General features: G+C 37.9%; 1 protein-coding gene across 5 annotated transcripts in view; it reads left to right on the plus strand.

The window, feature by feature from the left end:
* Positions 1 to 26,378, plus strand: part of DENND5B (DENN domain containing 5B) — a 210,928-nt gene that overhangs the window by 73,616 nt on the left and 110,934 nt on the right. For 4 of the 5 annotated variants that reach the window (XM_064284429.1, XM_064284427.1, XM_064284431.1 and 1 more), the window contains exons 2-3: positions 5,503 to 5,568; positions 9,143 to 9,252. In XM_064284429.1, the coding sequence (XP_064140499.1) occupies positions 5,503 to 5,568; positions 9,143 to 9,252 (176 nt within the window). The remainder of the gene's footprint in view (positions 1 to 5,502; positions 5,569 to 9,142; positions 9,253 to 26,378) is intronic. The other variant, XM_064284428.1, reaches the window with a different exon arrangement.

The following is a 26,378-nucleotide window of genomic DNA, read 5'->3' on the forward strand; positions in this document are numbered from 1 at the left end:
CTATAATGGAACTTGTCTAATGTTTTTCTCATGAATAGACTGGAGTTACGGGTTTGGGGGAAGAAGATCACAGAGGTAAAGTTCCATTTTCATTACATCATATCATGGATACGTACTGTCTACATGATTTATGACTCTTGATGTTGACCTTCATCAACTGGCTGAGATAGTATTTGTCAGGTTTCTCCACTATAAAGTTACCTCCTGCCCCATTTCCATACTTCCTTACAAGGAAGTCACTATGTGCAGCCCAAACTTAAAGAGCGGAGAGTTTTGCTCTCCCCCTCCTTAGGGTGGAGTATCTGCATAAATTATTTGGAATTCTGCAGCACAGGAGATTTGTATTTTCTTTGTCATTTATTAATTTATTCAGTCATTTATATCACTGTGGACTCGTGGATGTTTATTCTTTAGCTTATAATCCAGTACTACTTTATTTTGTTTTTCAAGTTATTTTAGCTTTGGACATTGAGAGCTCCTTCATTTGGCTCCTGTGCCCATTTGACATAGTCCCATCAGTGTGGTGGTTGTTGTAATGTGATGTGGTATGGTGTAGTGTTGTGTTTTGAGCACTTCATTACTTTCTGGCATTGTAAAATGCTACAAGGCTCACCTTGGGTATTTCCTGCCCCAGTCCTAGAATCAACTATTTTTCCAAGGAGTCATAGTTCCTTTTATTGAAGAAACCAAGATCTGGGCACTGGGTGTGCTCATTGCTGCTGGGGTGTTATTGCTTCTGACTGTCACAGTTGACAAAAAAAGAAATATATGTGTGTATACTAACTCACCACCACTCATCTGTCAGTTTGTTGTACTGTGGTAGCTGCATGTTGCTGTGATGCTGGAAGCTATGCTATTGGTATTTCATATACCATCAGGGTGACCCTTGGTAGACAGGTTTCAGTGGAGATTCCAGACTAACACAGATTAGGAATAAGGACCTGGCAATCTACTTCTGAAATAATTGGCCAGTGAAAACCTTATGAGTAACAATGGAACATTTTCTGATAGAGTACCAGAAGATGAGCCCCTCAGATTGGAAGGCACTCAAAATACGACTGGGGAGCAGCTGCCTCCTCAGAGTAGAGTCGACCTTAATGACATGGATGGAGTAAAACTTTTGGAACCTTCATTTACTGATGTGGCACGACTCAAAATGAGAAGAAACAGCTGCAAACATCCATTAATAATTGGAACGTGGAACGTACAAAGTATGCATCTAGGAAAATTGGAAGTTGTCAGAAATGAAATGGAATACATAAGGATATCCTAGGCATTAGTGAGCTGAAATGGACTGGTACTGGACGTTTTGAATCAGACAATCATATGGTCTCCTATGCCAGGAATGACAGATTGCAGAAGAATGGTGTTACATTCATCTTTGCAATCCTCAAAAAGAACGTTTCAAGATCTATCCTGAAGTACAGTGCTATCAGTGATAGGATAATATCCATATGCCTTCAAGTAAGTCCAGTTAATACGGCTGTTATTCAAATTTATGTGCCAGTTAGCCACTAATGTCAAAGATAAAGAAACTGAAGATTTTTACCAACTTCTGCAGTCTGAAATTGATCAGACATGCAATAAAGATGCGTTGGTAATTATTGCTGACTGGAATGCAGAAGTTGGAAACGAAGGATCAGTGGTTGGAAAATATGGCCTTGGTGATAAAAATAATGCCAGAGATCTCATGATAGAATTTTGCAAGACCAATGACTTCTTCATTGCAAATACCTTTTTTCAACAACGTAAGTGGTGACTATACATGTGGACCTTGCCAGATGGAGTACACAGGAATCAGATCAACTCCATCTGTGGAAAGAGACAATGGAGAAGCTCAGTATCATCGGGCGGTACAAGGCCAGGGACTGACTGCGGAACAGGCCATAAGTTGTTCACGTACAAGTTGAAGCTGAAGAAAATTAGAGTAAGTCCATGAGAGACAACATATGACCTTGAGTATATTCCACTAGAATTTAGAGACCATCTCAAGAATAGATTTGACACATTGAATATTTAAGACCAAAGACAAGATGAGTTGTGGGATGACCTCAAGGACATCATACATGAAGAAAGCAAAAGGTCATTAAATAGACAGGAAAGAAAGAAAAGACCAAAATGGATATCAGAAGAAGCTCTGAAACTTGCTCTTGAAAGTAGAGTAGCTTAAAGAGAGTGAGAGAAATGATGAAGTAAAAGAGCTGAACAGAAGATTTCAAAGGACAGCTTGAGAAGACAAAGTGTTATAATGAAATGTGCAAAGACCTAGAGTTAGAAAACCAAAAAGGAAGAATATGCTTGGCATTTCTCAGACTGAAAGAACTGAAGAAAAAATTCAAGCCTAGTGTTGTAATATTGAAGGATTCTATGGGCAAAATATTGAACGACACAGGAAGCATCAAAAGAAGATGGAAGAAACACAGAGAGTCACCTGTACCAAAAAGAATTGGTCGATGTTCAACCATTTGAGGGGGTAGCATATGCTCAAGAACTGGTGGTATTGAAGGAAGAAGTCCAAGCTGTACTGAAGGCATTGGTGAAAAACAAGACTCCAGGAATTGATGGGATACCATTTGAGATATTCCAACAAACAGATGCAACCCTGGAAGTGCTCACTTGTCTATGCCAAGAAATTTGGAAGACAGCTACCTGGCCAGCCAACTGGGAGAGATCACTATTTGTGCCCATCCCAAAGAAAGGTAATCCAACAGAATATGAAAATTATTGAACAACATTATTACTATCACATGCAAGTAAAATTTTGTTGAAGATAATCAAAAAAATGGTTGCAGCAGTACATAAACAGGGAACTGCCAGAAATTCAAGACAGATTCAGAAGATGATGTGGAACCAAGGATATCATTGATGATGTCAGATCAGTTTGGGTTGAAAGCAGAGAATACCAGAAAGATGTTTATCTGTGTTTTATTGGCTGTGCAAATGCATTCAACTGTGTGGATCGTAACAAATTATGAATAATGTTGCAGAGAATAGGAATTTAAGAACACTTAATTGTGCTAACAAGGAACCTGTACATAGACCAGTAGGCAGTTGTTTGAATGGAGGAAGGGGATACTGTGTGGTTTCACCATACTTATTCAGCCTATATGCTAAGCAAATAATCCGAGAGAACCCGGACTATATGAAGAAGTTTTGGCATCAGGATTGAAGGAAAACTCATTAACAGCCTTCCATATATAGATGATATAACCTTGCTTGCTGAAAACAAAGGAGGCCTGAAGTACTTGCTGATGAACACCAAAGACCAAAGGCTACAGCCTTCAGTATGGTTTGCACCTCACTCAACATAAAGGAAAAAAATCCTCAAAACTAGATTAGTAAGTAACATCATGATAAATTGAGAAAATATTGGAGTTGTCAAGGATTTAGTTTTACTTGCTTCCACAATCAACACCCATGGAAGCAACAGTCAAGAAATGAAATGATGTGTTGCATCGTTCAAGATGTCACTTTGAGGATTAAGGTGCACCTGACGCAAACCATGGTATTTTCAGTCACCTCATATGCATGCAAAAATTGAACAGTGCATAAGAAAGACTGAAGAGGAGTTGATGCCTTTGAATTATGATGTTGGTGAAGAATACTGAATATACCAAACAAATTTGTCTTGGAAGTAGTACAACCAGAGCATTCCTTAGAAGCGAGGATGGTGAGATTTTGTCTCAAGTACTTTGGACATGTTATCAGGAGGGACCAGTCCCTGAAGAAGGACATAGTGCTTAGTTAAGTAGAGAGTAAGCAAAAAAGAGAAACACCCTCAACAAGATGATTGACACAGTGGCTTCAACAATGGGCTCAAACATAGCAATGATTGTGAGGATGGCGCAAGACTGTGCAGTGTTTTGTTCTGTTGTACGTAGGGTCCCTATGAGTCAGAACCAACTCTATTCAAAATTTTTTATATGTAACCCTCTAACTTTATTAAGCTAAACATGAGTTCTTACCGATGGCGAGCTGTAACCCATTACTGCATGGATCATTCTGTCCTTCTCCTCTCGCTCTCATCTGTTAACTTCTCACTCTTTAACAGTGAGAAACCTGGCTCCCACCATCCACTGTCCATTTACTTAATTGTCCAATTCCAATATACATGTATAGCAGTATCACAATTGTTACTTCCCATCTGTAACAACAGAATCCCACCCTTTGGGAAACAACTTTACCATCTATATACGGTACTTACATGGAATTTCTTCTGCCTATAGTCTTACAGACAGTCTTCATTTCCAAAGTTTTTTATCTTAGCATCTTTCCCCCCAACCACTTCATTGATGTTGTTTCATGCATTCCTACTACAGTTAGGTTTTCTTATTACAGTCTGTGTTCCTTCCTCAGAGTCTCATCCGCCCACCCATCTTCAGCCTGTAAATAATTTTTTTTTAATCTGTATACATTAAGGTTTATTCTTTGTGACCTAAAGTTCTGTAGGTTTTAAAAGCGCATAATGTCACTTATCCACCATTACAATATCATGCTAAATAGTTTCACTGCCGTAAAAATCACTTGCGCCTGATCTGTTCATCTCCCGTCCTTCCCCCGCAAACCCTTGGCAACCACTGATCTTTTTACCATTCCTATAATTTCACCTTTTTCAGAGTGTCATGTAATTGAAATCTTACAGTGTGGAGTGTTTTTGGACTGGTTTCTTTCATTTAGCAATATGCATTTCAGTTTCTCCATATCACATCATGACTTGATAGTTCATTTCTTGTTATTGGTGAATAATATTCCATTGTATGGATGTACTAGTTTGTTCATCCTTCCACCTATTGAAGGACATCTTGGGTGCTTCCAGTTTTGGGCGATTATAGATATAGCTGTTATAAACATTCATGTGAAGGTTTTTGTGTAGACAGACATAAGTTGTCAGATCAGTGAATTAATACCTTGGAGTGTGATAGCTGAGTCATATGATACGACTATGTTTAGCATTGTCTGCCCATCTGTCTTTAAATGTGGCTGTATCATTTTGTATTCCCTGCCAACAGTGAATGAGAGTTCCTGTTGTTCCACAGCCTTGCCAGCATTTGGTATAGTCGTTTTTTTTGGATTTCAGCCGTTCTAATAGGTGTGCAGTGGTTGCGATATCATTTTTAAAGTTGGCAATTTAGTCACTATCATAGTTTATTATATCAGACTATAGAAACATTAGCTTGTTCCTTCTATTTCTCTTAAAATTAGCGTTGAAGAAAAAAAATTTTTTTTAAGAATGATATATGTGCTTTTTCCTGTACAAACAACTGTTACAAATGTTTAAATAGCATTTCACTTTATTACATTAATGTAAAAATTACCTGTTTTCTTTGCTTTCTTATTACTAATAGCTTATAAGGTGCATTCCATTGGTGTTAATGTCTCACCTTTGATTGCTTTTGTTTAATTTTTTATCCTCATTTTCCATTCTCCAAAGTTATTTTTGCTTTTTTGTTTCTTTTTATTTCTTTGTTCATAAAGCTTTTTTGTTTCTGTTACATTATGTAGTTTTGTACCAATGGCTAGAAGCAGATCGTCATGGCAAGAGCCAAGATGCTGCAAATGCGACTTCAGGTAAAAAAAAAAAAGAGGTGTTAGAAATCATTATTTTAATTCACCCCAAGCCCATTGTGAATATTTCTTTATTCAGTTTTGCTTGGACAAACCTACAGGTATTATTTTGTATTTCAATTCTTTGATCTCATCTTTATTTTTATAAAGACCTCAGTTGCTTCAAGCCTTGAAAATAGAATTGCCTAGTTTTTAAGCTCTCTTGGCAGATATGTCTTACTTTCCCAGGAAGAAAGATTTCATTGTAGCTTAAATCTAGGGCTAGGTTACTTGGTATATTACTTGGGATTAAGCCCTTATATGTAGTTTTAACAGGGGATATTAATATTTGCACAAATTATTTTCGTTCAAGCTGATGTTTAAAAGATGAATTTTAACTTAATTAAAAAGCTCTTAAGTGTAATTTCCATTTCCTGGGAATCCAAATTCCTACACCTAGTCATTTCTCCTGCTTAGACTAACTAAAAAAAAATTTTTTTTTCTAGTTAGTCTTAGCAGTGAGGGCAGTGGTGTTTCAGTGGTAGAATTCTCACCTTCTATGAGGGAGACCCGGGTTCCAATCTTGGCCAGTGTACCTCAGTGCAGAGCTACCACCTGTAAGTCAGTGGTGGCTTGCGTGTTGCTGTGATGCTGAACAGGTTTCATGGAGCTTCCAGACTCGGACAGACTAGAAAGAAAGGCCTGACAATCTACTTCTGAAAATCAGCCAGTGAAAACTCTACAGGGGGAAAAAAAACCCTGTGAATCATAATAGCTGACCCTGCCGTGCATGGGCTTGCCATGAGTTGGGGGCAGCTCGACATCAGCTAACAACAAAAGTCTTAGCAGTAAATTCCAAGTTAGTGGTTAATAAAGCATGAATTGGAAATAAGAAGAGTAGATTGTTTCCCCTTCTTTTGTCCCCAAAAGGCATCTCTAAGATTCTTTCCCATGGTTGGTAGTAGTAGGAATAATTGCATCTACTCATTTTTAAATCCTAAACAGTAACATCAGAATTTCTGAATAATTGATTCTTTTCCTAATTTCCTTGAAGGTAATATTTGCCAAGAATGTTTTTGTTTTTTTAAATAGTAACATCAGAATGTCTGAATAATTGATTCTTTTCCTAATTTCCTTGAAGGTAATATTTGCCAAGAATGTTTTTGTTTTTTTAAATAGTAACATCAGAATGTCTGAATAATTGATTCTTTCCCTAATATCCTTGAAGGTAGTATTTGCCAAGACAGCTATGTGTCTATATAGCAGTGATCTTTTCTATTGCTCCTCTTTTATGGCAGTCTGATATAAAGTGGTGGTGGTGGTGGTGGTGGTGCTGTTTTGTTAGATTTGTCTTATCACTTTGATGGGTTTGGTTTTATTTTGTTCTGGTGAAATTCTTTCTCTGGAGATGGTTTTCCTACTCTTTCTTCTGATTGATTCATTGTGCCTCAGAAGGGTGTGGTATTTAGTTAACAGAACAATTGTATTAAAAATGGCACTGTCATGCCTTTTCTGATTTATCTCCTGTCCCATTAATAATTTGATTTATGAATGAAGGTAATGTTACTATTTAAACCATATGCAGGCAGGAATTCCTTAAAAGGTAAGTGATGCAAGCATTCATGTCCTGGGTCTTGTGCTGTTTTTCCTGCTCCTGTAATGTTTCTCTTTTATTTATGCTTATGCATGATAAAAACAGGCATTTTCTGGTGTTTGTGGGTGGGCGAAGGAGAGGGTTTCTTGATGGCTGTGTATTATCTGTGGACATCCTGTTGCTTTATAAATAGGACACTCAACAGCATAGAACTCCAGAACCAGGAAAATATATATATTTTTTTTAATTTCCTTTCTGACCTGAAGTAAGGAGTCACTTTTTTTTTTAAATCAAGAAGTAAATAATCTAAAAATTGTTAGTGTTTACATGAAAATCTAGTAGTATTAGCTTGTCGACATCCTTTACCCTTTCTGAAATCAACAGTTCCGAGCCCTGATTCAGTGTTCTTCAGCCATATTGACTCTGATAGACAGTTTCTCCACTGACTTTCTGATGTTTATGTAGGAGCATATTGCAAAAATTGATAAACTTTCTTTAAGGACTCCTTTGGCATTTCTCTTTTAGAGGTGAAGGCTGTTGATTCCATCTTATAAAATGGTAGAAGGATGTAGAGATGAAATACTTGCCTAAACAAGGAGTCCAAAGGAAAATGATCTACCAAGGGTTGACAATAGTTGTCTCCGCACATATGTTTAAATTATGTGTCCTTATTTGAAAAAGCTCCTGTGACTTTTTTTTGCAGTCTCCAGCAAGATTTTAGAGTGTGAAAATTTTTCTCTCCTTCTGTGATGTTAGGTTTTGCACTCAAAAGTGTTTTAATATCTGTGTTTTCATATTTTTATCCAAAATGGAAAACTGAGTCTTAACTAGATGTCAAAGTGTGACTGATAAATCATATTGTTTTATGATATTTTTAGTTGTACGAATACTCCTTAATGACAGTTATCCTTTCCGTGTAACTGCTAGTATTTTGCACCTAACTAGAATTTTAAAAGTAGAAGAAAACACAGGAGACAGAATGAAATTGCTCTAAGGTTTTCTAATTCGTGAATCTCAACTTTGTGACATTAGGAGTTTAAGATCCATCCATGTTAAATATTTTATAAAACTAAGGTACTTGGGAATAATAGTGCAAATGGGAATAAATTAAGTCAAGTAGATGGAGAACTGAGCTGAGAGCTGCTACTGAATTTGTATATATAAAATAACCAAAGTATTGTAGTTAGTTGTGTTGTTAGGTGCCGCAGAGTCGGTTCTGAGTCGTAGTGACCCTATAGGACAGAATAGAACTGTGGCTGGTGGATTTGAACTGCCCACCCTTTGGTTAACAGCCAGACACTTAACCGCTATGCCACCAGGGCTCTTAAACCATTATGCCACCAGGGCTTCTATCAAAGTATAGCCTACTTTTGTCTTTCTGAAATTTTGACAGATGGCAAATTTGGCTTAAATAGCTCGTTTCTTTTCAAAAGTTAGTGTGTGTTTATTGTGTTCTGTTTACTTGACCAGGCAGCTCAGCAGTGATGCTTCTAACCCTCTTAATTATGTTACTTGTAAGAGACTGGAGATGCAACCATAATTATCAGAGATCTTTGTAAAAACTCAAGTAAAATTGCTTCCTTTTAGCACTGCAGCATCAGGTCTATCTGTGTATAAAAATTCAGGATCATAAGAAGTATGAGCTTAATTTAAGGTATTTCAAGATGAATTAAATATTTCCAAGCAGTTTTTTTTTTTAAATCACTTCATATTGAAATGAGGACAATAATTAGGTTACAGCAAGGATTATTTTAGCATATCTTGATTTTTATTATCAGATGTCTAGCCAGGATTTTAAAATTCAGATTCTGAGGTTTTAAATGCAGTTCTCTTGTTAATGGATCTTTTTCACTTGTCCATTGGGAATTTTAAAACTCAGACTGTTAGAGGTAGAAATGGAGTCAGATTTCAACATTATTAGTTAAGATATCTATAAAATAAAAATGAAACTATGATATGTCTTTGAAAAAGTTCTAGATATTAACAAATTATTATTTGTTATAGGTGAAAATTTTGACCAGAGTCCTCTGAGAAGAACATTCAAATCCAAAGTTCTGGCTCACTATCCTCAGAATATAGAATGGAATCCCTTTGATCAAGATGCAGTGAACATGGTATGTTTTTCATTTCCTCTCCTTTCTGTCTTTAGCATTCCCTTTATTTTATTAATACTATGATATTGAGTATATTTTGAGTGTCCACATTGTTGTTGTTGTTAGGTGCTGTCAGGTTGCTTCCAACTCCTAGCAACTTCATGTACGATAGAATGAAACATCGCCCAGTTCTGGTCCATCCTCACAGTGTTGCCCATTATCGTAGCCATTGTGTTAATCCATCTTATTGAGGGTTTTCCTCTTTTTTTTTTTTTTTTTTTTTTTATCACTTTCTTCTTTACCAGGCGTGATATTCTTTTCCAGGGACTGGTCCCTCCCGATAACACGTCCAAGTAAGTGAGATGAAGTCTTGCCATCCTCACTTCTAAGAATCATTCTGGTTGTACTTCTTCCAAGATAGCTTTATTCATTCTTCTGGCAGTCCACGGTATATTCAATATTCTTTGCCAACACCATAATTCAAAAGCATCAGTTATCCTTCAGTCTTCCTTATTCCTTGTCCAGCTTTCGCATGCATATGAGGTGACTGAAAATACTATGGCTTGAGTCAGGCCCACCTTAGTCCTCAAAGTGACATCTTTGCTTTGTAACACTTTAAAGAGATCTTTCGTAGCAGATTTGCCCAGTTCAGTATGTTGTTTGAGTTCTCTTTTATTTATTTTATTGTACTTTAAGTGAAGTTTTACAGAACAAACTATCTTCTCATTAAATAGTTAGTACACATGTTTTTTGGTGACATTGGTTACCAACACCATAATATGTCAACACTCTCCCCTTCTCGACCGTGGGCTTCCTATTACCAGCTTTTCTGTCTCCTCCTGCCCTCTAGTCCTTGCCCCTGGGCTAATGTGCCCCTTTAATCTCGTTTTGTTTTATAGGCCTGTCTAAACTTTGGCTGAAGGGCGAACCTTGGGAGTGACTTCATTACTGAGCTAAAAGGGTGTCCAGGAGCCATACTCTCGGGGTTTCTCCAATGTCTGTCGGGCCAGTAAGTCTGGTCTTTTTTTGTGAGTTAGAATCTTACTCTGTATTTTTTTCCAGCTCTTTTGGGGACCCTCTATTATGATCCCTATTAGAGCAGTGAGTGGTGGTAGCCAAGCATCATCTAGTTGTGCTGAACTCAGTCTGGTGGAGGCTGTGGTAGTTGTGGTCCATTAGTCCTTTGGACTGATCTTTGCCTTGTGTCTTTGGTTGTCTTCATTCTCCCTTGCTGCAGATGGGGTGAGACCAGTGAAGTCTACTCACAAGCTTTTAATAACCCGGACACTACTCATCAAAGTAAAATGTAGACCATTTTCTTTATAAACTACGTTATGCCAATTGAGCTAGATGTTTCCTGAGATCATGGTCCCCTCAGCCCAGTAACTCGGTCCCTCGGGGAGTTTGGATGTGTCTATGGAGCTTCCATGACCTTGTCGTGGTCAAGTTTTGCTGATTCCCCAGTACTGTGTATTGTCTTACTCTTCCTCAAAGAGTTGTTTCATTTCTTGACTGCTGCTTCATGGGCATTGATTGTGAATCCAAGTAAAATGAAATCTTTGACAACTTTAGTATTTCCTCTGTTTATCATGGTGTTGCTTATTGGTCCAGTTGTGAGGATTTTTTTTTTTTCTTTATGTTGAGATGTAGTCCATACTGAAGGCTGTAGTCTTTGATCTTTATCAGTAAGTGCTTCAAGTCCTCTCTACTTTCAGAAAACGGTGTTTTATCATCTGCATATCGCAGGTTGTTAATGAGTCTTCCTCTAATCCTGATGCCCCATTCTTCTTCATATAGTCCAGTTTCTTGGATTATTTACTCAGCATACAGATTGAGTGTGATGAAAGGATACCTCCCTGTTGCACACCTTTCCTGATTTTAAACCACGCAGTATCCCCTTGTTCTGTTCAAATGACTGCCCCTTAGTCTATGTAAGAATTCCACATGAGCAAAATTAAATGTTCTGGAATTCCCATTCTTCGCAAAATCATCCATAATTTGTTATGATCCACACATTCGAATGCCTTTGCATTGTCAGTAAAACACAGGTAACATCTTTCTGGTATTCTTTAGTGTTAGCCAAGATCCATCCAATATCAGCAGTGATATTGCTCATCCCACATCCTCTCCTGAATCCAGCTTGAATTTCTGGCAGTTCCCTGTCGATGTACTGTTGCAACTGTTTTTTAATTATCTTCAGCAAAATTTGCATGTGTGATGTTAATAATACTGTTCAATAATTTCTGCATTCTGTTGGATCACCTTTCTTTGGGATGGGCACAAATGGAGATCTCTTCAGTTGGTTGGCCAGGTAACTATCTTCCAAATTTCTTGGCATAGATGAGTGCATGCTTCATGAGCTGCATCTGTTTGTTGAAACATCTCAATTGGCATTCTGTCAATTCCTGGAGCCTTGTTTTTTACCAGTGCCTTCAGTGCAGCTTGGACTTCTTCGTCAGTACCGTTGGTTCTTGATCATATGCTACCTCCTGAAATGGTTGAACATCAACCAGTTGTTTTTGGTGAGTGACACTGTTTCTTCCATCTTCTTTTGCTGTTTCCTGCGTTGTTCAATATTTTGCCCTTAGAAACCTTAAAAATCGCAACTTGAGGCTTGAATTTTTTTTTTTTTCCAGTTCTTTCAGCTTGAGAAATGGGGAATGTGTTCTTCCCTTTTGGTTTTCTGACTGTAAGTCTTTGCACATTTCATTATAATATTTTACTTTTGTCTTCTCAAGCAGCCCTTTGAAATCTCTTGCTCAGATCTTTTCCGTCATCGTTTCTCCCATTGTCTTTATCTACTCTATGTTCAAGAGCAAGTTACAGAGTCTCTTCTGACATCCATTTTGGTCTTTTCTTTCTTTCCTGTCTTTTTAATGACCTTTTGCTTTCTTCATGTATGATGTCCTTGAGGTCATCCCACAACTCGTCTGGTCTTCTATCATTAGTGTTCAATGTGTAAAATCTATTCTTGAATTGGTCTCTAAATTCAGGTGGGATATACTCAAGGTCGTACTTTGGCTCTCGTAGGCTTGTTTCAATTTTTTTTAGCTTCAGCTTGAGCTTGCATGTGCTCAATTCATGATCTGTTCTGCAGTCAGCCCCTGACCCTGTTCTGACTGATGATAGTGAGCTTCTCTGTCGTCCCTTTCCACAGATGGAGTCGATTTGATTCCTGTGTGTCACGGATTAAATCGTGTCCCCCCAAAATAACTGTCAACTTGGATAGGCCATGATTCCCAGTATTGTTTGATTGTCCACCATTTTGTCATCTGATGTGATTTTCCTATGTGTTATAAATCCTACCTCTGTGATGTTAATGAGGTGGGACTCAATCTGCAAGATTAGGTTGTGTCTTAAATCAGTCTCTTTTGAGATACAAAAGAGAAGCAAGCAGAGAGACATGGGAACTTCATACCACTAAGAAACAAGAGCTGGAAGAATAGCATATCCTTTGGACCCTGGGTCCCTGTGCTGAGAAGCTCCTAGACTGGGGAAGATTGAAGACAAGGATCTTTCCCCAGAGCCAACAGAGAGAGAAAGCCTTCCTTTGGAGATGGCACCCTGAATTCATACTTCTAGCCTCCTGGACTGAGAGAGAATAAGTTTCTTTTTGTTAAAGCCATCCAGTTGTGGTTTTTCTGTGATAGCAGCACTAGGTCATTAAGACACTGTGTAGTCCACCTGGTAAGGTCCAAGTGTATAGCTGCTGTTTGTTTTTGAAGAAAGGTATTTCCAATTAATATGTCATTGGTCTTAAACAAAATTCTATCATGCGATCTTCATCACCACTTCTATCACCAAGGCTATGTTTTCCAACTCCTGATCCTTCTTCTTTGTTCCCAACTTTTGTATTCCAATCACCAGTAATTATCAATGCATCTTGATTGCATGTTTGATCAATTTCAGACTGCAGAAGTTCGTAAAAATCTTCAGTTTCTTCATTTTTGGCCTTAGTAGTTGGTATGTAAATTTGAATAATATATTAACTGGTCTTTCTTGTAGGCATATGGATATACCCTTTGACTGACAGCGTTGTACTTCAGGATAGATCTCAAAATGTTCTTTTTGACCATGAATGCAACACCATTCCTCTTCAATTTGTCACTCCTGGCGAAGTAGACCATATGACACCAATATCAGTCTATTTTAACTCACTAATGCCTAAGACATTGATCTTAAAGTGTTGTTTCATTTTTGACGACTGGGTTCATACCTTGTAAATTCCACATTCTGGATATTAATGGATGTTTGCAACTGTTTCTTCTCATTTTGAGTCATGCCACATCAGCAAAGGAAGGTTCCGAAAGCTTTACTCCATCCACGTCATTAAGGTTGACTCTGTTTGAGGAGCCAGCTCTTCCCCAGTCGCATCTTGAGTGTCTTCTAACCTGAGGGCTCATCTTCCAGCACTATATCAGACAATGTTCCACTGCTATTCATGAGGTTTTTGCCAGCCAGTAATTTTAGAAGTAGATGGCCAGGTCCTTCCTCCTAGTCTGTCTTAGTCTGGAAGCTCTGCTAAGACCTGTCCACCGTGGGTGACCCTGCTGTTATTTGAAATACTGGTGGCATAGGTTCCAGTATCATAGCAATATGGAAGCCACCACAGAACGACCACTGATAGACGAGTCACGGGTATCCACATTATCTAGTTTAATTTATTCTTTTAAATAACTATTTAAAAACAAAAAACCAAACCCACTGCTGTCAAGTTGATTCCGACCGATAGCGACCCTATAGGACAGAGTAGAACTGCTGCATAGGGTCTCTAAGGAGCAACTGGTGGATTCTAACTGGGGACCTTTTATGGTTGGCAGCCAGGCTCTTAACCATTTCATCAGGAGGGCTCCAAATAGCTCTATAAGATAGACATTATTATTATCTCATTTTACAGATGTGGAAACTGAAGCTCAGAGAGGTTAAGTAGGTATGTGTTATCACTTTGGTGGTTTTCTTTCTAGAGATGGTTTTGCTTCTCTTTCTTTCTTTTTTTTAATTTTTATTGTGCTTTAAATGAAAGTTTACAAATCAAATCAGTCTTTCACACAAAAACTTATATACACCTTGCTACGTACTCCCAATTACCCTCCATCTAATGAGACAGCATGCTCCCTCCCTCCACTCTCTCTTTTCGTGTCCATTTCGCCAGCTTCTAACCCACTCTACCCTCTCATCTCCCCTCCAGGCAGGAGATGCCAACATAGTCTAAAGTGTCCACCAGATCCAAGAAGCTCACTTCTCACCTTCTCTTTCTTCTGGTTTGTTCACTGTGCCTTAAGAATGTGTGATGTTCTTTAGCTAACCGAAGAATTTATTGAAAATAGCACAGGGTACCACAGCTAGTAAATGTATACGACAGATCCTCAGAGCTCATTTTTTTTCCTGCTATTAATCTGTGGGCATTCGTTAGTTAATACATAGATGCTTTGATAAACAGTGATATTATTTTGTTTGCCTGGAGCAGAGCCTGATGGAAGGAATATAGTTAAGTTTTTGTATTTCAGGTAATATTGTGTAATAAGCCTGTAATTTGTCATTTTCACAGACAAGTTCACATAAAGGAACTTTATTGCAATATTTAGACATTGGTAGTAATTTGTTTATAGAGATTTTAGACTAATGTAATGAGTTATCAGTGGTGATTAGAAGTCCCTTTTAGAGATTCTTAGAAATAAGGTAGGCTGAAGTTTTAGATCTTTTGGGAAGGGTCCTTCGTAGAACCTGGGATAATAATTTCGACCTTCATGGACTGTGATTGCCCAAATCAGAGGGCCCTCAGTGATCAGGCATGATTGATACAGAAGTGACTAGAGGCGGACTAAAACACTTTGAAAAATGTACTATAGTTCTTTTTGAATTAAAACTCTGAGTGGCATTTTAAAGGTAGAGCCAAAAGAGACCCCATTACGACCTGATACTATATGGGGAAGAATTAACATTTAGTAAATATCTGCTGTACTTTATGTATATTATTTTCACATACACGCTTACATGTATCTAGTCAGAATTCTTTCTCATATTTTACAGATGTTAAATAACTTGCCTAAAGTTGTGCAATAAGACTAAGAGGTTAAATCCAAATTATTTTTACCCTCTAGTTCACGTTTTTTTTCCAGTACACCATGTTGTTTCCCCTAAAGAAAAGATATGTGTCTTAGTTTGCTAGTACTGTTATAACAGAAGCACCATAAGTGTGTGGTTTTATCCAATAGAAATTTATTTTCTTATAGTTTAGGGGGCTAGAAGTTTGAATTCAGGGTGCCAGCTTTAGGGGAGGGCTCTTTCCCTGTGTTTTCTAGGGGATAATCCTTGTCTGAGCTTCTCTAGCCTTCTTCTCAGCATTCCTTGGAGATCTCCACATGACAAAAAATCTTTTTAGCCCATTCCTGCTTCCTTGCTTCTGTGCCTAATCTGCTCTCTTTGTATCTCGAAAGTGGTTAGGTGTGACATACCCTATACTGATACGGATTTCAACACATATTTTTGTAGGACACAGTTCAGTCCACAACAGTATGTAATTCAGTTTTGACCTGCCCCGGAAATGACATGGGCTGGACCCTTGTTGGTATTTCTGTATCATAATGAACATTTTCCAGTTTGGGCTTGATCCAAGGGGAAGGAATAGCATGGCAGTTTTTTAACGACAAATGCTTAAGGCACTTGGCACTTTGATTCTTTGCAGAGCACAGTGTAGTTACTTTCCTAAACTCTTACCTAAACCAAAATAATCAGAGATTGCATTTTGTTAGAAGTTAGTTCTGTGGGTGCCAGGTACCATCTTTAGTGAAGACAGCACTATAGATATTAAGTAGAACACAACTGTTAGTTATCCTTATGAGATGTGGAGGTGCCCTGACAAGTTTCTGATTAACATAGTCATTAAACAGCAGTGACAGAAATAGTTTATCACCTGCTTAAGAGAGCAAATAAATGGAAAGATATTAAGGAAAAGAGTGAAAGAATGTTTAAATGAAGCAGTGCAAAGTGGATAAGAATATGAATGGATTATATGCTTAATCTTCTTAAATTAGTAAAGGTATGTCAAAGTATAAATTATTCTGTGACAAATCAGAATTTTTCCCAAAACAAGGTTCTTACTAGTTGGGACCTAGTTGGAACAAAACACCGTACTTGACGTGTTTTCTCTCTTTTAGTCATTTAAATAAAGTAATAGTGAGATAGCTATAATAGATTTTAAAATATTTATCTTTAAGACAATTATCAGCTTCCTTGATCTGTCTGTGGTGTTCCTTCACCCCTTGCCTCTCGATGTTTCTTTATATAAGCAGCAAAAGTTTCCTCAGAAGAATAAATACGTAGGCTTGTGTTTTGATGTTTAAGCACCACACAGCGTTTTGTTTATGGCTGCAAATCTAAAAGGATTTGCTGGCACTCCTTGAAAATCTCTGGAAAGCGTCCCATTAAGCTAGACTGCATTTGGGTCATAGATTTACTGCCCTTAATTTCCTCTTTGATTTATTAGTAAGCATTTGTATGAAGCTATAATTTATTCCTGCCTAAAGCTATAAATTTAAAGCTATAAATAAAGCTTTGTTCTTGCTTTCAGCAAAATCCCACTCCAAGTCATTGCCTTCTGTAATTTCAGTTATTCCTCCAGTAACCAACAGTGGTACTTTCAATAAGGGTCAATAATTTTACACAGAGATTAAATACCCAAAGCAATTAACTTTGTTAAATTAAAAATTCTGTTCCTGTGTGTGCAGTGCAAGTATAATAGAAAATAAAAATGTGACAAGTGAAATTGTTTCTGAATTAATTACTTTTTATGTACTTTTTTGGTTTCTGATTCAGGGTTTTTATAAGAAAAAAAATGGAAATACCAAAACACCGAATAATGCAATAAATAGTCATATACCTCCCACGCAGAACTAACATACATCAGCACTGATTTGTTTGCTTCAGATGTATACTTTTCCTCTTGCATGAAACAAAGCATTGCAAATAGAGCTGAAGTTTCCTGCCTTCCCCATCTCCCAGATCGCTTTGAGGTAATCTGTGTATTCTTGGCTGTTGACATAGTATTCTAGTAGATAGATCTTATACTTGAGAATATACTGCAAGTAGGATTTGTTAGGAAGAAAGCATAATCAATACCTTTTTAAGCAAATTATTATGAAATACAATGATTCTATCTTATAAACCTCTGCTGAATGAAACTTCTGATATATTATATTCTTCGCCAGTTAAAAGCGTAGGTAGAGTTAGATAGCTACCATCTAGTTGACTTTGACTAATTAGTGACCTTATATACAACAGAAGGAAATGTCGCCCGGTCCTGCCTCCTCCTCATGATTGCCTGCATGTTTGAGTCCATCGTTGTGGCTTTTGTGCCAGTCCGTCTCACCAAGAGTCTCCCTCATCCTTTTTGGCCCTTTACTTCTCTGAGCATGATGTCCTTCTCCAGCAATTGATCTCTCCTAATGATGTGTCCAGAGCAAGCAAGTCGGACAGTGTTGTGTTGTGATCCGTAAGGTTTTCACTGACTTATTTTTGGATGTAGATCTCTAGGCCTTTCTACCTAGCCTGTCTTACTCTGGAAGCTCCACTGAAGCTTGTCTGCCATGGGTGACCCTACTGGTATTATTTGAAATACCAGTAGCATAGCTTCCAGCATCACAGCAACACACAAGCTGCCACAGTATGACAAACTGACAGATGGCTGGTGGATTAAAAGAGTAATAACTGATTATTTTAAAGCTCTTTATAATCCATAAAGCTCTAAGTTTACAATTTACTTTGATCACAAAGGAGTGTGGAGTGAAATGATGAGGAAAAAACAAGTTTAAGTTCATTGTTTCACATTAAAATCATAGGAATGGGCTTCTAATGCAGACCTATTGCCGAGAAAGCCAACCTGTTTCTTTAATATTGCACCTAGAATATTTCACTGGAATCTCAAACTTAGCATGTCCAAAACTGAATTCACAATATTCCCACTAGCCTTGGTCAATGAATGGTACAGCTGTCCACTAAGTTACCTAACCTAAAAATCTGGGCATCATCCTTGAAAGTGCTAGCTTACCCTCTCCCATATCCACTCAGTTATCTACTTCTCTCTGTTTCCACATGCCCACTGTAGTCCACACCTCTTACCTGACCTCCTGCAGTAACCCCCTAACAGACCTCCTGTTCCTGTCCATGCCATTCTTCACAGTACAGCTTCTGCTCATGCTAGTGTTTTCTTCTGGAAGACTCTTCCGCTTCTTGTGAATTCTTATTAATCCTTCAGATCTCATTTTAAACATGATTAGTTCAGAGAAGCCATCCCTTACTACCTCCTTTTGCCACTTCCCAACGCTCAGTTAGGTCTCCTTAAGGTTCTCTTAGCACCTTGTACCTTTTTGTAGGACCTATCACAATTGCAGTTAAATCATTATGTAGCTAGGAGCGCTGTCTCTTATACATTGCTGTAACCCCAGCTTTGGACTCATCGTTGGATAAATGAAGCAGTATTTGCTTACTTCCAATAATTCTCTGCCCCGTCCTCATTTATTCAGGTGTCATCTCCACTGTGAAACCATGTCTTAAGCAGGAATAGTTAGGTGCTCTCTCTTTATTTCTGTAGCATCTTGAACACATTTCATAGCAGCACTAATCACATTGCTTTATAACTGTTGGTCTATCCTCCTAGATTGTTAACTCCCCCAAAGGAAGGAATTTTTGTCGTATTTGTCTTTTGAATGGCCAATATCTAATGCAATATTTGGTAAAAAAAAAAAAAAAATGTTTCTTGAAGGAAGAAGGGTAAACTGACCAACTGTTTGAGAATTTTGCGAATAATTTCTCTTTATTTGTGAAGTGAGGGGGAGATTATGGGAGTCATAGAATTTTAGAAACTGGAAACTAGTCTCCTTAAAATTCTAACCAAACTGTATGTGAAAGGGTCCAGACAGATAATAAGGACATTTGATCACGCAAAGCAGGAGAGTGAGGCTATTTTGGCTAAGGTGATTGTCACTAGTGGCAATCTGGTCAGCAGTGACAGCTCTAATTTTTAGTAGTTTTATTATGGGAGGACAGAGTGGAAAGTGAATATTGTTATGAATAGCAATATTGGGTGATAACAAGAGATTGTTGAATGCCACACTGAGCAAATCTTCATCTGTATCTCAGGTTTTCTAAAAAATAAGCTCTTTTAGTTCTTGACAGTTCATTTAATTTCCTTTTTTACAAATGAGAAAGCAATAACATTTTCCAATTCATGGTTCTCAGATTGGAAAGATAATTCTTAGACTTTTTTTAATTCACAGGAAGAGAAGTTAAGGAAAATTTTTACATCTGTTATCTGTAGCATAGAAAGTCATTCTTCACTTTGAGCACAACTTTTGGCAAGCTTTTCCTGTAAATGTTTGAATGTGTTCTCAAGAAAGCTATAAACCTTCAAGGCAATATGTGGCAGCAGTTCAAAAACAGTTTGAGGTGTAATTTTGTGGTTTATGATGTCCAAAAAGGCTATCAATTAAGTTACATCTTTATGTTCACTTTGGAGGTCATTATGTTTCTGTATTACCTACTTGATGTAAAAAGAGAACTAACTATAGGCTGAGATGAACTTACCTGGTTCTGTATCCCCAGGTATTGTTTTTGTTTGTTCATTTATTCATTAATTCAAAAAATACGTATGTGCCACGCATTATGCTAAGTAAATTTGAGCATAGCCTGGAGCAAGAGTGATTCATGTCATCCCTCTCACAATCTTTATTGACTGCAGTAAATGTGTCCAGGTGAGTTTTCATTCATAATATCAGCAGATCTCATTGATTTGTTATTATGATGAAAGCAGCCTTAATATGAAGACAGAATTATGAAAAGATTCTGCCATGGCCTTTCCATATACAGTTATTCCTAAGACTAGGAATAAACACTTTTCCCCCAGCAAATCCAGATATTCATGGGTCTTACCTAAGTCTGTATCTTAATCTACCCAAATTTACATAGTAATATAATTCTTATCAACATACATAAGAATAATTAATTAGGGCCACCTTAATACTTTCAGTTTCATATTCAGCGATGTGAAATATAAAAAAAATTTTCATTGACACTCTAATGCTCAATAGAAGTGAAGATGGCGAGACTTAGTCACTCATCCTTTGGACATGCTATCAGGAAGGACCAGTCCCTGGAGAAGGACATCATGCTTGTTAGAGTAGAGTAGAAGGGTCAGTGAAAAAGAGGAAGACTCTCAGCAAGATAGATTGACACAGTGGCTACAACAGTGGGCTCAAGCACAACAGTGATTGTAAGGATGGCGCAGGACCAGTGTTCGCTTCTATTGCACACAAAGTTGCTTTGAGTTGGAGCCAACTCTAAGCACCTAACAACAACTAATGCTGAGCTCTGTGGATTTTGTTTTTTTCCTTGTTGTTAATCACCATTTGTACATAGTTCCATGTGTGGTATTCTTAAATGTTTAAGTTTATTTAAATGTGGTGTTAGTCTTTAAGCAGCTTGCAGTCTAGAGCAAACAAACAAAAATAACCCACTGCCAGAGAATACTAGTAATGTGTGTCTGTGTATAACGTACTTATATATAAAGTAGTGTAAGACTTTAATTCCTATATTCAATAAATACTTTTTAGAAGAGAAATATCATTTTTAATGGCATTTAAAGGATGAGAAGAACACTGTTTTTTATAAAGGTTAAGGAAGACCTCTTTAAGGTGGCATTTATGTAAAGACCTAAAGGAAATAAGGGAGTGCTTTGGTTATCTGTTGCTGCACAACAAACCATCCCAATACTTAATGGCTTAAGAGAGGTTGACAAATTTTTTTCTATAATGGGGCCAGATGGTAAATAGTTTAGGGATTGTGAGCAATACAGCGTCACAGTTACTCACCTCTGCTGTTGTAGTGTAAAAGCAGCCATAGACAATGCATAAATGAATGGACATGGCTGTGTTGCAATAAAACTTTATTTACAAAAACAGGTGGCAGACCAGATTTGACCCAAGGGCTGTAGTTTGCTGACCCATGATTTAGAATGATGAAATCAGTATTCTGCCCTACTTGGTGTCAGTTGTGGTGCTTCAAAGGCAGAGGACTAGAATCATCTTAAGGCTTGCACAGTCACATGTCTGACTTCAGGCTAGGAACATGGCTGGGGCTCCTTGTATCTCTGCAATCTCTCTATATTATCTCTGCAGCATGGCAGATTCTGATTAGCCAAGCTTCTTGTATGTCAGCTCAGGGCTCCCAGGGTTTGTGGCGAGACAGAGAGAGGTAGGGAGGCAGTAACTATACTGCCTTTCTAGCCTTGTTTCAGAAGTCATTCAGTGTCATTTTTCACTTCTATTGCATTCTGTTTGACTAGGCCAGGGGCCAAAATGAGCCCTTGGGACAAAGTGAGCCCAACCAAAACAACCCATTGCCATCGAATTGTTTCCGACTCATAGCGTCTCTATAGGACACAGTAGAACTGCCCCATAGGGTTTCCAAGGAGCAGCTGGTGAAGTCTAACTGCCATGCCTTTTGGTTAGCAGCTGAGCTCTTAATCACCGCACCACCAGGGCTCCATATGGCCTATAAACCCACCCACCCAGTACCATCAAGTCGATTCCGACTCATAATATATGACCTGTGGAGCCTAAAATATATACTCTTTGGCTCTTTACAGAAAACGTTTGCCAGCCCCTGTTCTAGCACTCTCAATGGCTCACACAGGTTCAAGACTCCACCTCTTGATGGGGGAGTGCCAAGGTTCTGAAAGAACTTGTGGAACTAGAAATATTGTTGGGGCCAATTTGGAAAATACAGCCTGCCCCAAGGAGTGAGTCATGTGGATTCCTAGGAGAAGTCGGTTTCAGGCAGAGGGTATAGCAGATTTTGACAGCATCCTAGGTATGTTCAAGGAAAGCAGTGTGTCCATTGTTGTACCAGAGTAGGTGATTTAAAGAGTTAAGAGGAGATGAGGGCAGAGAGGCAGCCAGAGCCAAGTCATATAGCGTCTTGTAGGCCATTGTAAGTGGGTGAAATGAAGTTTCGCCTTCCTCTCTTTTAAGAAACATTCTGGCTTTACTTCTTCTGAGACAGATTTGTTCATTCTTCTGACAGTCCATGGTATATTCAGTATTCTTTGCCAACACCATAGTTCAGAGGCATCAATTCTTCTTCCATCTATCTGATTAGTTGTCGAGTTTTTGCATGCATCTAAGGTGATTGAAAAGATTATGGCTTGGGTCAGGTGCACCTTAGTTCTCAAAGTGGCATCTTTGCTTTTTAACACTTTAAAGAGGTCTTTTGAAGCAGATTTGCTCAATGCAGTACGTCATTTGATTTCCTGACTGCTGCTTCCATGGGTGTTGATTTTGATCCAATTAAATGAAATCCTTGACAATTTCATTATTTTCTGTTTATCATGATGTTTGTTGATCCAGCTGTGAGTGAGGATTTTTGTTTTCTTTATGCTGAGGTGTAATCCATAGTGAAGGCTGTGGTCTTTGATCTTCCACAGTAAGTGCTTCAAGTCCTCTTCACTTTCAGCAAGCAAGGTTGTGTCATCTGCATAACTTAGGTTGTTAGTGAGTCTTCCTCCAATCCTGATGACCTGTTCTTCTTCATATAGTCCAGCTTTGCAGATTATTTGCTCAGCATACAGATTGAATAGGTATGGTGAAAGGATACGACTGTGATGCACACCTTTTCTGACTTTAAACCATGCAGTACCCCTTGTTCTGTTCAAAAGACTGCCTCTTGATCTATGTCCAGGTTCCTCATGAGCACAGTTAAGTGTTCTGGAGTTCCCATTCACAATGTTATCCATAATTTGTTATGATCCACACAGTCGAATGCCTTTGCAATAAAACACAGGTAAACATCCTTCTGGTATTCTCTGCTTTCAGCCAGGGTCCATCTGACATCAGCATTAATATCCCTGGTTCCACATCCTCTTCTGAATACAGCTTGAATTTCTGGCAGTTCCCTGTCGATATACTGCTGTGGCCACTTTTGAACAATCTTCAGCAAAATTTTACTTGTGTGTGACATTAATGATATTGTTTAATAATTTCCACATTTGGTGGGATCACCTTTCTTGGGAATAGGTATAAATATTGATCTCTTCCAGTCGGTTGGCCAGGTAGCTGTCCTCCAAATTTCTTGACATAGACAGGTGAGCACTTCCAGCACTGCATCCATTTGTTGGAACATCTCAATTGATATTCCGTCAATTCCTGGAGTCTTGTTTTTCACCAATGCCTTCAGTGCAGCTTGGACCTCTTCCTTCAGTACCCTTGGTCCCTGCTTATATGATACCTCCTGAAATGGTTGAAAGTTAACCAGTTCTTTCTGGTATAGCGACTCTGTGTATTCCTTCTATCTTCTTTTGATGCTTCCTGGGTTGTTTAGTATTTTCCCAGCAGAATCCTTCAGTATTGCAACTTGAGGCTTGAATTTTTTCTTCGGTTCTTTCAGCTTGAGAAATGCAGAGCGTGTACTTCCTTTTCGGTTTTCCATCTCCAGGTCTTTCCCCATGTCATTATAATACTTTGTCTTCTTGAGCCACCCTTTGAAATCTTCTCTTCAACTCTTTTACTTCATCATTTCTTCCTTTTGCTTTAGTACTTGCTGTTCAAGAGCAAGTTACAGAGTCTCTTCTAACATCCATTGTGCTCTTTTCTTTATTTCCTGTCTTTTTAATAACCTCTTGCTTTCTTCATGTATGATGTCCTTGATGTCATTCCACAACTCATCTGGTCTTCAGTCATTAATGTTCAGCGCATCAAATCTATTCTTGAGATGGTCTTTAAATTCAGGAGGGATATACTCAGGGTCATGCTTTGGCTCTCATTGACTTGTTGTAATTTTCTTTGCTTTCAACTTGAACTTACATGTGAGCAATTGGTGGTCTGTTCTGCAGTCGGATGATATTGAGCTTTTCTATCATCTCTTCCCACAGATGTAGTCGATTTGATTCCTGTGTATTCCATCCAGTGAGATCCATGTGCATAGCCACAGTTTATGTTGGTGAAAAAAAGTATTTGCATTGAAGACGTCATTGGTCTTGCAAAATTCTATCATACGATCGCTGGCATCAGTTCTATCACCAAGGCCATGTTTTCCAACTACCAATCCTTCCTCTTTGTTTCCAACTTTTGCATTCCAGTCTCCAGTAATTATCAGTGCATCCTGATTGCATGTTTGATCAGTTTCATACTGCAGAAGTTGGTAAAAATCTTCAATTTCTTCATCTTCGGCCTTGGTGGTTGGTGTGTAAATTTGAATAGTAGTCATATTAACTGGTCTTTCTTGTAGGTATATGAATATTATCCTATCGCTGACAGCATTGTACTTCAGGATAGTTTTTGAAATGTTTCTTTTGACAGTGAATACAGTGCCACTCCTCTTCAAGTTGTCATTCCAGCATAGTAGACCATATGATTTGTCCTGTTCAAAATGGTCCATACCGGTCCATTTCAGCTCACTAATGCCTAGGATATCAGTGTTTATGTGTTCCATTTCATTTTTGAAGACTTCCAATTTTTCTAGATTCATCCTTCATGCATTCTATATCCCCATTATTAATGGGTGTTTACAGCTGTTTCTTCTCATTTTGAGTCATGCCACACCAGCAAATGAAGGTCCCGAAATCTTGGCTCCATCCGCGTCATTAAGGTCAGCCCTACTTTGAGGAGGCAGCTCTTTGCCAGTCGCCTTTTGAATGCCTTCCAACCTAAGGGTCTTATCTTCCAGCACTATATCAAGCAGAGTTCCACTGCTATTCATAAGGTTTTTACTGGCTAAATCTTTTTAGAAATAGACCACTGGGTTCTTCTTCTAAGTCTTAGTCTGAAAGCTCAGCTGAAACCTGTCCGCCATGGATGATCCTGCTGGTATTTGAATACCAGCGGCATAGCTTCCAGCATCACGACAACATGCAAGCCCCCACAGTACGAAAACTGGCAGAGACATGGGTTTGTTTTTTTTTTTTTTTCCCATAGCAGCCTGTATTTACCCTGCCATAGTGCTTTCCATATACTACAGTTTATGACTTTTAAATTATCCCCTTTCTTAGATTGGAAGCTCTGTATGGGTGGGAACCATGTTTGTCTTTCTCACCTTTTTTTTTTTTTTTTTTTTAACCATTACAGGGCCTAGCTCATAATAGGCACTTAATAAATGTTGGTCGACAGTTTGAATGAATGATATATAAATTCCAAGATTAATTGCTTTTTCTTGGTGATGTGGAGATTTCAGAGAACTTATTAAATCTGAAAAATATTTAAAATGTAATAATGTATGGTAAAATTATTTCTACGTAAAAAACATGTAATACAAAAGTGTAAAGGGATATATAAAAATTAATGATTATTGTTAGGATGAATTGAATTGCAAGTTCTATTTTCTTCAGCATGTTTTGAATTTTGTATAATTGGTTATATTTCTTTTATTTAAAATGTTTTATTTTAAATGCCTTAAATGTAACACCTTCAACTCCTCAGATAATTCTGTTCTCAGGTTTGACAGAATCCTGGGTAGTCACAAGATCTAGAGCATAATCTCTACTGTGAATAACCTAAAATATCTTGTTTCTACCCTTCTGCTCCAGTAAATCAAAAAACTTGACATTTTCAAAGCTTATTTTCTGAGATGAAGGATTATAATGTTCGAAATATCAAGAATAATACTATTTTTGTTTTTTGTTTAACATTTTTTTCCGTTTATCAAATGAGCCTTCACTCATTGCCCTTATTTCCCTATTACTCTGCAACATTATCATCATTAATACCAAGATAGTACTGAAATATTAAATATTTATAAAGGGCCTTTGAACACCGTGTCATCAAGTCATTGATATTGTAGATAAAGAAACCAAAACAGGTTACGTGACTTGCAGAAGCTCACAGACTTGGTTAAAGGTGTATCAGGACTAAATACAAGATCTTTTTGTTCCTAGTAGAGCTCCCTTACCATGCAGTAAAGATTTTTTTTTTCCTGTGGATGTATATATAGTCCTTTAAGAATAATTTTGTTTATATATAAATAAGGAGCTTATAGTATATTTCTAAATTAAGACTGCAGCTTAATAATGTTAAACTGAATAAAAACCCGTGTCCTTCTGAGTCTGTTAAACAAACACAAACATATTTTTCTGATGTGAAGTTATTCGTGTACTGGATTCTGAT

The sequence above is a fragment of the Loxodonta africana genome, chromosome 4 (genome assembly GCF_030014295.1).
Source record: "Loxodonta africana isolate mLoxAfr1 chromosome 4, mLoxAfr1.hap2, whole genome shotgun sequence".
Taxonomy (NCBI): Eukaryota; Metazoa; Chordata; class Mammalia; order Proboscidea; family Elephantidae; genus Loxodonta; species Loxodonta africana.